Raw genomic sequence first — 12,797 nt, forward strand, 5'->3', positions numbered from 1 at the left:
TTTTAGTTGCAGTTTAACAGGCAAAAGCCCCAGAATTACTCAGCGAGAAGAGACAACTTACAGGGCTAGACTCTGAAAACTCTTTACACCAAATCATTATTCGCACATTATTTTCAGAAAAGAAAAATGCAACTAATGAAGTTACCAAACCAAAATAAACAACTCAAACATTTCAGTTTGGGGGCTTGTTAGTAATCTTATGTTTTTTTTTTTTTTTTTTTTTTTTTTTTTTTTAATTCTTCTAGAATTGTAATTGAAGTTTTTTTCCATCCTGAATAATTCTAATGGCAATTTGGAAGTAAATAGCTTTGACAATATGATTTGGCCCATAGTGTATTGAAATGTGTCTTTTTACTTAGCTGTACTTGTGTGTGAATACATACATTAAAAAAGAAAAAAAACAACAGCATACAAATAAAAATAAATAAAACAAATGTAGGAGGAACATTAAATAAGGTGTAAATAAAAATAATCTTTTACATCCATGTGTGACAGGGTCTTCCTTGTGTCACGCGTGTGGGTCGCCACTGTTCAAGCACACAGAGACAGACGGGGTGTTGATGTTGAAACGCCGGCACAGGCGCGCAGGATTTATTAACACAAACACAAACGAAAGTAAATAGAAGGTGGTCATGTGACGTTACTAGCGATGGTAACGCACAGAGGACTAGTACATCAAGCTGTACAAAAAGTGTAAAATAAAACACAGTACAACAAACTATAAATCAAAAGGTGCCGTGAAAACATCCCACGGATGTTTTTAACCTGACGGACACTCGGTCGAGACCCGCCAACCTGCTGATTGAGGACCAACACAGCCAATCACTTGCTGCCCTTCCCCTCAAGCAAGCATAGCAGGCAGCAAGTCTCAATAGAGCGCCCGTCTGTAAACAATAATTCAATCAAACAAATCAACTCCCAAAACGACACAAAACAAACCCATTCCCACATATAAAAGCACACCAACACTAGTTTACCATTGTGCAGGGCAATCGTCCTGCCACACCATGATATTAAATACTTAATTATGAGATTGTCAGTAATACTAAAACAATCTGTTTCAACAAAGACACCTTTGACACTACAGTTCAAGTTTTTTTCAGATACTGTTGACCAATCTCTTTCATATGAAGCGATTAAACTCTTTTTGAACTCTAATACCTCTGTATCGTGTGCTTCCTTTTTTGTTTCCAGCATGCTGTGAACTACATGAAGGTGGCCTACATGCCTCCAATCCAGGATATAGGACCCGACCCTCAGCACATACAGTTTGTGTTCTCTGTCACTAACCAACATGGAGGCACAATAATTGGCATCTGCTTCAACATCACAGTCCTGCCAGTGGATAACCAGCCACCCGAGGTACTCCAGTCTAGGTCACAAACTATATCATTAGGCTCTTTACAAGGGTTTGCTGGCAAATCCAGAAACAACTACAGATTGCTTTGAACTGGTAACAGGAAATTTACAATGTATTTCTCTTAATGATTTTATTTTTAAAAAAGGGTCACAACAATGTACAATTATGATACAATGAGGTTTTTTGTAAGCATTTTTTTTTTTCTTGAAAGAAAAATAGAAATAAACTAGAAAATGTTTTCTTATTTTGTTACATTTGGACCGGATAACAACGTTTATTGTGGATATTCCCTGTGTAAAGGTCTTACCCCCAAACCTGGGGGTTGTCTTCTTAGGTGTTCACCAACCAGCTGAAGGTGGAGGAAGGAGGGGTGTGTCAAGTATCTGTGCACCACCTGCTGGTAACGGACCGGGATACAAGAGAGGAGAAGATACGGGTTCGAGTGGAGAGAAAGCCCCATCACGGGGAGATGGAGCTGGATGGCTTCCCCATCAAGGAGGGGGGAACCTTCACTTTGCAGGACATCAAAAACCAAAAAGTTAGGTCAGACATTTGAGCTTATTTCAGACCTCTTCCTTTCTATGCACATTTTGTAGAGCTTATAAGATGTGTTGTTTACTGGAATGGGAATGTTTTTTCAGATATATTCATGACCAGTTGCAGGGTAGGTCAATGAAGAAGACACGTTGAAATATGATTATAATAGTGTTCCTACTGCAGTCTGTACAGATAAGATGTTAAGAAATACACAAAAAAAAAACTGTTATAGTCAAGTTTTCTTGGAGGAGATGCTGATAGCCTGCTGACGTGTGTTGTGTGCAAAGAACAATCCTTAGGAAATGGATGCAGTACTAATGTGTAGAAGTTAACAGGTGATTGTTGACATATTGTAACTGTTAGTTGTCAATGTCTACATTTACACCCCAAAGGACCAGATGAAGGTTAAAAGGCAAAGTTGTCAATCTTTTCTAAGGGCTGTTTTTTTTTCTCTCTCACAGATATCGCCATGACAGCTCTGAGACGCTTCAGGATGACCTTCTCTTAGTTGCTTCAGATGGTATCAATTCTGTAGATTTTGTTCTGCAAGTCAAGGTCAGTTCAAGACTCTTGTATCTTAATCCCTGTTAACTTGTGAATGATCTGTCCAATATTGTATAACTTATGAGAGGAACCCCATGAATGGTATATTATTTGTTAAAGTCTCTTAGATGATTAATAAAGACAGGTGTCAGAACTCAACATGATCTGGATTTTCTTTGTAAGCCCACAGCTAGTTGAGCTCCTTGAATGATCCGATACAGCTTCATAATATCAAATTGTGTCACAGTTTTACCCTAGAGTTGTTTTATTATTACTCAAAGTTTCAAACCCCACAATTACGAGCTGTCAACCAAAGACACCTTTTGAAACCGAAAACAAGATCCTGGCAACTGTAAAATATGTGAAGGTGAGACCAAGGGAATTTTATAACACCACTCTCCTGTTGTTTTTCTTATTACTGTTATGTCTTTTATAAATGAAGTTATTAAGTCATGAAATAAGCTTTTGTGCTATTTCTCACTGTGCTATAATGATAAGGCACATCTTATTTAATTTGGTAAGGTAAAAAAAAAAAAATTCATATTTTATTTAAACTCCTAAATCACTTAAACTAGAATATTTAAGATAAATAACTGAAAATTTTCCACACAGCTTAATGGGAGAAAAATTCATCTCAATATCATACATGCCAACATTTAAACACTATCAATAAACTGAGATCTAGTCATGTGAACACAATCCCTGCCAGGCAGGCACGAGGGTCAGCAGCTGCTAAAGAGAGGTGGGGGGGGACAATAAGTCCTAGACTAGCTGTGAAGAATTTCAAAGGATACATATCGGGACTTTCTTCCTATGCATACGGACGCGGGACATTTGCTAGGAAATCAGCACTGTCCTGGCCATATAGGGACTGTTGGCATGTATATCTCTATAAGATGTTAATGTTGTTTGTAGGTGTTCCCGGTAAATGATGAAGTGCCGGTGGTAAAACCAGGCCTTAATCCCATGTTGCATTGCGCAGAGGGCCAGGAAGTGATTATCACTTCCGAATACATCTACTCCACCGACAGTGACAGTGATGACCAGAAGCTCACGTACATGATTGCACGTCAGCCATACCACGGAGTAGTGCTGAAGAATGGTAACATTGTGGATCGGTTCATCCAGGCTGATCTTGTTGCTGGGGCTGTCACATTCAGGCACACAGGTAGGAGCATATAGGCAAGTATCAGGACTGAAACTGTTGCTTGAAACATGAAGCTTCTATTCTTCAGTTGCCTAACATTTAAATCACTGTTTTAGATAAAAAATAATTGAGATGCTGCAATATGCTTGGTGGTCACTCCCTGTGAGAAAATGTGAAAACTTTAAATGAAAGTTTTCTTTTTCTACCTCATTGTTGTCCAGATAAAAGCATACTCATTCATATATATATAGAGTAAACAAGCCTTGCGGCTTGGGTTCATTTCACCCTTTTGAATGCAGACCCAGACACAAATTTGAAGGTTTTAAAGTTCTGATACGCGATTTTTAATTATAAAAATAAAATGAAAAACAAAAACAAACACTTAGCTCTTATGAGCACTTCAAAACACAAACTGGAACCTTCTCTGTTTACCGGCACAAATGAAACAAAACAAATACAGTTTAACCCACAAAACAAAAAAGGTTTACACACTACCTTTGTTCTTTAGTTACGGCTGTTCACACGTGCAGTCAGGCTTTTTCACACACACCAGCCCTGAAGAGACTGGCTGCTTTCCTTACGTATCCTGCACCCAGCTCTAATTTACAATGACAGCCAGGTGCAGGGGATAATTAATGATAAAACAATAATTAAGCTAAACAAATGTGCATACACACTCAGCAGTCACACCATTATAAATCTATCCACAATTGGCAGGAGTTTATACAGTGGATATTTATTGGTTAATTTCCTGTTCTAGGAGGGGAGATTGGACTGAGTCCCCGGTTTGACTCCATAACCTTTGTTATTTCTGATGAGGAAGCCAGCACGCATCAGAGCTGCTGCTATGACGGGCCTATTCCACCCTCAGTACGGCTTCATGATTTGCTTCCTGTGTACGACCTTAACATCACTGTCTTACCTGTTGATAACCAGCCTCCCACCATCATCATTGGTAAGTGTCTTCATTTGAACATATCCTGGGAGATCATGGTCTTGTGTGTATCTAAAGAACCAGAAACAAAGAAACAAAGGTGTTAACATTACAATACAGTATATATAATATACGTGTCATAATTAAAGGGTGCATTTTTTTTATTTTTACATTTTGACCACTTTTTTAAACTTTTAAATCGCATTTCCTGCTTCAAGATGGCTTCTCATGTACCCGCATGGACCTCTCAAAATTACATTTTCCATCATCCTCCTGCTCACATATGTAACTGAGATTGATTTACCAGTGAGCAGGAGGATGATGGGAAATGTAGTTCTGAGAGGACCATGCAGGAACATGGGAAGCCATCTTGAGACAGGGAATGCAATGTAAAAGTTTTAAAAAGTGGTCAAAATGTAAAAAATAAATAAATTAATTAAAACAATACATGCACCTTACGTAAACAGTTGTAGCAACACATAGGAACATGTAGCACAATAAAATAAAAAGGTCCTTATGTACCCTTTAAGTTGAAGCTGCATTTCAAATGCTTTGATAATATATAAGAACAATGTCTGACTATCCATCATGAAAAAAATTGCCTGAGGGTTGAATTAAGAGCTGAGGATCACCAAATAGGCCATGAATGAGCAACAGGGTTTATTGTGATTTATATAGGGATATAGATTGCGAAACAGCTGCTAATATAAACCTTAACATTTCAAGGTCAGTTTTCAGGCTTTGCTATAAAAGGAGTCATTTAGCTGCACACTCAAAACAGTGACACCTAGTGGAGACTTCTCCAAATGCTCTGGTTTGTGCACAGCAACCATACAGTCAACATTGGTATTGAAAACGGCCATGTAGATAAACCCTTGTGACTCTGTATTCCACAGGGGAAATGTTTGTTGTTGATGAAGGATCTTCAGCCGCAATATCTATCAATCACTTGAACGCCAGCGATTCTGATACTCCTCTGGAAGAGTTAGAGTGTGTCCTGGCTTCTCCTCCACAGTTTGGCTACATAGAAAACATTCTGCCAACTCCAGGGTTTGAAAAGAGTAATATGGGCATCAGCATAGGTAAGTGTGTTAAAAAAAATGTGATGTGAACTATTAGTTAGGATTGTGTTTGGAGTATTAAATAAATGAATATTCCCTAATATTATAACCCTTAAAGTAATTGTAGCTAACAAAATAAAAAAAATGAACCCGCCTTGCACATTTATTCAGTTTATAGGTCTCAAATGCACAGTAATATGTGTTTCTTTTAAAACTGCATATTCCAGACATATTAGCGGATCATTGGAAATGGCTAAGATTCATGTCATTATTTTCTTAGCTACAATGACTTTACTATAAACCTCAGTAGCCACTTATTTTACAAGCTTTTACATTTTGAAATCCTGCCATTTCTAATCTGTTATAATCTCACATTATATGTAAAGTAGGAACTGTGTCTATTTATTTTGCTAAGTCCTGCATGCAACCGATTTTACTGCTGGAGTGGGTCCAAAGCACAGGAAGGGGCCCCAGAATCACTAACCGTGTGACTGTACTGGGACTGAAACGCAGGATCTCCTGGCTTTCACAGCTCAGTGCAGGTACTCACTGCTGCATATTGGTTTGTTGTTGTGTCTGCTAGGCTCATTTACCATGAAACACGTGAAGGAACTCCAGATTAACTATGTGCAGTCTCGACACAAGGGGACCGAACCCACTGCAGACCAGTTCCTGCTCTATGTCACGGATGGCAAACACCGTTCCATTGAAACACCCTTTTACGTCATAATCAACCCAGCTAATGATGAAGTCCCACATTTTTTGGCAAGGAACATCACTGTAAGTTTGAGAGGCTGTTTTTTAACAAATTACTTATTGTGACTGGAGTTCTATGCGACAGGTTATTATGTTTCATACTATGCGGGTTTGTTGAGGTATATGTCTATTTGTCGGTGTCATTTGTTCACATGTATAGAAAATAGATGCAAGTAATTTTTTCATGTTACTGATAGCTCTTATTTTGTATTAGCAGCGGAGGATGTATATTTCTGACATGCTTGTTTTACTACCCTGCAGGTGCAAGAGGGCCAAATGAAGGAACTGGGCCCATCTATAATTAACGTAGTGGACTTAGATATCCCCCAAGACAACCTGGAATTCACCATAATTCAACAGCCACAGCATGGAATGATTATGAATGGAATCTATGAAAATGACATCACACGCTATAAACAACATATCCATGGTCACCACAATCATGAGCTTCCTGTGCATGGTTTCACAATGGACAACCTGAAGCATGGTACTGTATAATAGCAAGCGTCCTAGATTTCTTTATACTCAACATACTGGGCATTAGTAGGCAAAGTACTCCTTTTTTAACCAGAGATAGACACACAATCTGGATCTCATTCCCCTTTAAATATTGTATTGTACACTCCAGTTATATAGTTAGTGATACCAAAAGACACTTTAAAATTCTAGGACAAACATTCTAGAACAAGTATTTGTTTGTCATAGAATGGAGAACAATTGTTGGTCTAGGCTTGGAAAAACAGACTTTTTCATTTTCACTTTCCAGGAATGAAGCTCATGTACATACATGATGACTCAGAGAACATGGATGATGGCTTCACGATTCAGCTGTCGGATGGAAAACACGATGTCCGCAGATTTATTTCAGTCAAGATCTTTCCCGTCAATGACGAGAAGCCCCAAGTTATAAAGTACATTTATTTGATATTCTCTGTTTAGTTTTGTTTAATCTTGTTTCCTAATAATTAATAATGTACTTAAAAAGCCACATGACAGTACAATTTGCCCGAGTAGGGAAACATTTCATCTCATGATTTCATAACTGTAAATATATCAAAAAACTTTTTAAGAAACTTTGGTCCACAATACTAGGAACTTATTTATACAGGTATTGGTCTACTTAAAACATTTGGTTGACTTGACTTGTAAATGTGTATAATATAATATTCTGTCTAGTTAATGCAATAGCTAAACAACTGCACTGTTTTGACTTGCTTAGGAATAATGGATTGGATGTGGTGATGGGAGAGTCCAGGATTATCTCCAGTGCAACCCTCTCTGCAGAAGATAATGATTCTCCTGGGGAACATCTCTACTTTGTATTTGATGGCATTCCAGGGCAAGGAGTACTCCAGAAGAAGGTCAGTGGATGCCGAGAACTATACAAAGTATGACGTTCAAGGGTATAATTAAGAAAATGTGATGTTGTTTTCTAAGGGGTCTGCCACAACATTACTGTTGTCTTCAACTATTCCTGTAGATTTATCATTGTCATCCTTAAGGAAGAATATTTGAGATATTATTCAGATCTATATAATTTAGCACACTGCAGAAGGCAATAATCTTTTTATAGTATAGCAGAAACTTTTCTGAAAAACATAAACCTGCGAATGAGTTAGCCCACTTTCAGTGATATGATCATGAAAGGTGGGACCAGGGAGTAAACCAACTATTGAGTTAAAGCTTTGAATTCGCCCCTTTGTTTTCCTTTTACATATTGTCTTCAGCTGGACTAAGGTACCTGCTAACAAGTGGGAAATGCAGGTGTCAAGAACGAGACATCCCCTACCCCACAAAAAAAAAAAAAAAACTGTTACTGTTTCTATTTTTACATCTCAACTGATCCATCCAAAATAATAAACAAGCCCCCCAACCCGGTGCTGTTTTTGTGTAGTTTTGTTATTATAGCAACATGCCTATTTCTTCTTATCGCTGTCTCAGGTAGGCTCTGACTGGGTTACTGTCTCTGCTGGGATGAACTGCACTCAAGAGGACATTGATATGAACCTCCTGAGGTACTTGCACACAGGAACTGTAGGATCCGTCGGCCAGGATTCCTTCAGCTTTCATCTATGGGATGGGAGCAACCAGTCTCCAGCTCAGCACTTCTACATCACAGTCAAGGACATGGAAAAAGGTAGAAAAATGTATCTTGCCTTTTAAATAGACTAGCATAGTCCTTCTCAGCCTGCCTAGTATGTGTGTTGATATTGGTATTAAACTGATGAATCCACAGCAACAATAATAATGTGGAATGTACTTGTGTGGTCATCATGGCCCAAAATGATAACTGGACTATGCTAGTCTACCTCATAAATAACAAATGTAAAAAGTACACATACTGTGCAAGAGTTCCAGTGAATGACAGATTCATACACCATCCACCTAGCAATCAAATATAAATATATTTTGTATTAACAAGTTTCAGTTTAATTAATGTCCTAAAGTTTGCCTTGAATATACTGTGATGTGCCGACACATCTATTTCATGTGAATCCTGCTTCCAAATGTTGGGAACATTTACTGTGGGTCTCATATGCACAGATTACTTTAGCATTTTTCTGTGCAACAGAAACACTGCTGAACTGCACTGTGACCCTTTTTTATGTTTCCTTCTAGGAGACATTGCGATTTTTGTTAAACCCCTCAAAATCTCCAAAGGAGAGCGGGTCATGTTGACCACTGATACTTTGCTTTCCATGGATGGCACTGACAAGCCTGAAGAGCTGATGTATGTCATTACCTCTCCGCCTGCCGGTGGCCACATCGAGTATGTTAGTTACCCCAGGGTGCCCATCACCACTTTCAGTCAGATGGATATCGCCGCACAGACTGTCTGCTTTGTTCATGACAACAGAGCAGATTCGCTGAAGGAGGTGTTCAGGTAAGACTGCAAGGTATGTGCTTGGAATTTAAAGGCACTGTCAAAATGAAAGGTATTACTGACAAAATACTGTAAAGATAAAAAGGTGTATTTATTAACATTAAAATGTTGTTTAAGTCCACATGACCTACTAAAAGGTTTGAGATACTAAATAATTTAACTAGAAACAAGATCTTTAATATAGTACTAGCATGGCATAGCACATCATATGCCTTATTAAAAAGGACCAGGACTGGGCCAAAGCCCCTGACTGTTTTGAGAATTTAGATGGCAGACACCCCCTGTAGTAATAGGTGTGCATTATCATTTAGTTTTGGTAGATGCAGTGAAAAACAAACATACACACATGCTGAAGGCATGCCTTGCCTGTCTCCTTGCCAGATTCGTTGTCAGCAACGGCATGTCCACTCGAAATGGGGCGGTGGAGATTACCATTGAGACCTCTGACCGTGTCCTGCCTACGGTCTCCCGCAACGCGGGCCTGCACGTGCTGGAGGGCTCGATGATGGTGATTCCACCTGAGGCCCTGCAGCTCTCTGACCCAGACACCCCAGCACACAGCCTTACTTTCCAGCTGGCACAGCTCCCCCGGTATGGGCAGCTCTCCCTGCGCGGCTCCCCGCTTCTTCAGCACAGCTTCACCCAGCTCGATGTGAACAGCATGGACCTGGCCTACAAACACGCTGGAGGGGACTCCCAGATCGACCACTTCAGCTTTGTGGCATCTGATGGGACCAACCATGGTTTCCTCGTTGATGGGAAAAAGCAGACAGAGCCAGTCTTCTTCACTATTCAGGTACTAACACAAATCCATCATTTTAATGAGCAATATATCATTAAGTATTGGTAAAGAGGTACTACAATGACATAATAAAGTTTATAGGGGTTCCCGAGTAGCACATCCAGTAAAGGCTCTCCATGTGGAGTGCAGGATGCACCCTATAGCTTGGACATCACCGGTTCAAGTCCAGGCTATTCCACTGCCGACCATGGATGGGAGCTCCTAGGGGACGAGGGCTTATGGCGGCCAGGGTGTCCTCGGCTTACCGCGCACCAGGGACCCCTGTGGTCTGGCCGGGAGCCTGCGGGCTTGCCTGTAAACTGCCCAGATCTGTGTTGTCCTCCAATGCTGTAGCTCTGAAGTGGCTGCATGGTAGACCTGCAGTGTGTAAAATAAGTGGTTGACTGATGGCACACGCTTTAGAGGACAGCGCGTGTTCGTCTTTGCCACTTCCTAGTCAACGCAGGGATGGTAGCGGTGAGCTGAGCCTAAAAATAATTGGCTATTCCAAATTGGGGAGAAAATGATAAAAACAATTGGAGACTACTAAATTTAATAAAGTTTATAATCCTTCTTGTGAAATCCAATCAACAGAAATATATTGGGTCACAAGAAATAATACCTTGAAGACATTAAATGGTAAACAAACAAAAAAAGCAGGATTCATATTACTGTCTGCGGTATAATATCAGTTTCTGTAAAACCAATGACCTTTTATAACACCATGTAACACAATTTTTGTTCCTGGGTAGTAAGTGTTATTTCCTAATTGATTATGCCTCAAAAGTATAGAAAATGGCTATTATTCCCCACAAACTTTGCTTTTGTGACCAGGACAGTGATATTTTGAAATTTACCTATTTCCAATGAGAAAACAGGCGAATTTGTGTCTTTTCGTTCACATAAAGTCAGAAAAAAACAATATATGAATCCAAATTAACATGTATTTATACTAAAGTAATACAAAAATGACTACAAAAGATTTAGAAGTGAGTAGTTTTTCGAGATTTACGATTATACTGTAAATCACTTTCACTAATCAGCCCCCAAATGTAGTCTCCCATCATGTTCTCATTATACTGTCCTTGGTAGCGGCGTTCAAAGTCCAGTATATCCTGGTGGAAGCGCTCGCCTTGCTCCTCCGAGTATGCTCCCATGTTCTCCTTGAATTTATTAAGATAAGCATCAAGGATATAGACTTTGAGGGACATCCTACAGCCCATTGTGCTGTAGTTCTTCACCAGAGTCTCAACCAGCTCCACATAGTTTTCGGCCTTGTGATTGCCCAGGAAGCCCCGAACCACTGCGACAAAGCTGTTCCAAGCCGCTTTCTCCTTACTAGTGAGCTTCTTGGGGAATTCATTGCACTCCAGGATCTTCTTTATCTGTGGTCCGACAAAGACACCGGCTTTGACCTTTGCCTCAGACAGCTTAGGGAAGAAGTCTTGAAGGTACTTGAAGGCTGCCGACTCCTTATCTAGAGCTCTGACAAATTGTTTCATAAGGCCCAATTTGATGTGCAGTGGTGGCATCAGCACCTTCCGGGGGTCCACCAGTGGCTCCCACTTGACGTTGTTCCTCCCCACAGAGAACTCGCTCTGGCCAGTCCCGCCTGTGGTAGTGCGCCTTGGTGTCCCTGCTGTCCCAAAGGCAAAGATAGCAGGGAAACTTGGTAAAACCGCCTTGGAGACCCATCAGGAATGCCACCATTGCAGCTTCTTGATGCCATCTCAGAAAAATGCAGATATGTATCCACTTAGGCAGCTGGAACTAAACTGAACTGGTGGGCTTAAGGCCCCTGTATTTATACTACTATTTATATTACTGGAAAGTTCTAGAAAGTTCTAGAAGTTACTCCAAGTTTACTCAGCACTGAATCTATCTGGAATGTTCTGAAAAATAGGTAAATTTCAAAATATCACTGTCCTGGTCACAAAAGCAAAGTTTGTGGGGAATAATAGCCATTTTCTATACTTTTGAGGCATAAGCAATTAGGAAATAACACTTACTACCCAGGAACCAAAAAAAAAAAAAAAATTGTTACACAGTGTAATTGATTATAGCTTTCTTTAAATATAAAATAATGGTTGCACATTTTGAGTATCATTTGAAAAGTTCATATTTGCATCATAAATTTACAAATTACACTACCTCTAATTACCTATAATTTGTCCAGTGATGTAAATTCTGTATTTAAAGCCATGTAGCACCCAGTCAGTCCCAAGCCACCAGTCCGCTGCTTATTTGCTTTTTGTCATCTAGGTAGAGCAACTAGACAAGTCTTCTCCTAGAATCGTTCACCTCCAGTGCATATCAAAGGTGGAATTGTTGAAGGATGGCCGTTACGGGAGCTACATCTCCTCCAGAGACTTAAAAGCAACAGACGCTGATACCAAGGACGAGGAGATCATCTTTCATATCCTACGGCCTCCGTCTTTTGGTTACCTGGAAAACACAACAAAGGGTAAGGTTGCAACAGGAAAACCCACCTCTCCGCATCAGCTGTTATCACAGAAACTAACCACTAACAAATTAAGAATTAAATTAGCTTTGAAAAGGAAGTATGATGAAATATTAAAAGGTGTGAGACAGACTTTCTAACTATTATTGGTTTCAAGGAGACTTTATTCGACAGCGGTTTACTCAGAAGGATTTAAACAGAAGACATATCCTTTATGTCATCAACCCATCCCTGGAGGCCCTGTCTGACAGCCTGGAGGTTTTGATCTCAGACCCAACAGGAAATACTGGCATTCCAGAAACGTAAGACACTTTCGTTCTTTTTTTTTTTCTA

The 12,797-nt window shown here is 39.7% G+C and overlaps 1 protein-coding gene across 1 annotated transcript in view; it reads left to right on the top strand.

Annotated features, from left to right (window-relative positions):
• Positions 1-12,797, top strand: part of LOC121321695 (FRAS1-related extracellular matrix protein 1-like) — a 58,376-nt gene that overhangs the window by 34,443 nt on the left and 11,136 nt on the right. The window contains exons 13-27 of the mRNA XM_041260713.1: positions 1,195-1,362; positions 1,695-1,903; positions 2,359-2,452; positions 3,356-3,608; positions 4,348-4,542; positions 5,418-5,603; positions 6,166-6,362; positions 6,600-6,825; positions 7,105-7,249; positions 7,558-7,699; positions 8,280-8,475; positions 8,958-9,222; positions 9,604-10,018; positions 12,266-12,467; positions 12,622-12,766. Of these exons, the coding sequence (XP_041116647.1) occupies positions 1,195-1,362; positions 1,695-1,903; positions 2,359-2,452; positions 3,356-3,608; positions 4,348-4,542; positions 5,418-5,603; positions 6,166-6,362; positions 6,600-6,825; positions 7,105-7,249; positions 7,558-7,699; positions 8,280-8,475; positions 8,958-9,222; positions 9,604-10,018; positions 12,266-12,467; positions 12,622-12,766 (3,038 nt within the window). The remainder of the gene's footprint in view (positions 1-1,194; positions 1,363-1,694; positions 1,904-2,358; positions 2,453-3,355; positions 3,609-4,347; positions 4,543-5,417; positions 5,604-6,165; positions 6,363-6,599; positions 6,826-7,104; positions 7,250-7,557; positions 7,700-8,279; positions 8,476-8,957; positions 9,223-9,603; positions 10,019-12,265; positions 12,468-12,621; positions 12,767-12,797) is intronic.

The sequence above is a fragment of the Polyodon spathula genome, chromosome 1, assembly GCF_017654505.1.
Source record: "Polyodon spathula isolate WHYD16114869_AA chromosome 1, ASM1765450v1, whole genome shotgun sequence".
Classification (NCBI taxonomy): Eukaryota; Metazoa; Chordata; class Actinopteri; order Acipenseriformes; family Polyodontidae; genus Polyodon; species Polyodon spathula.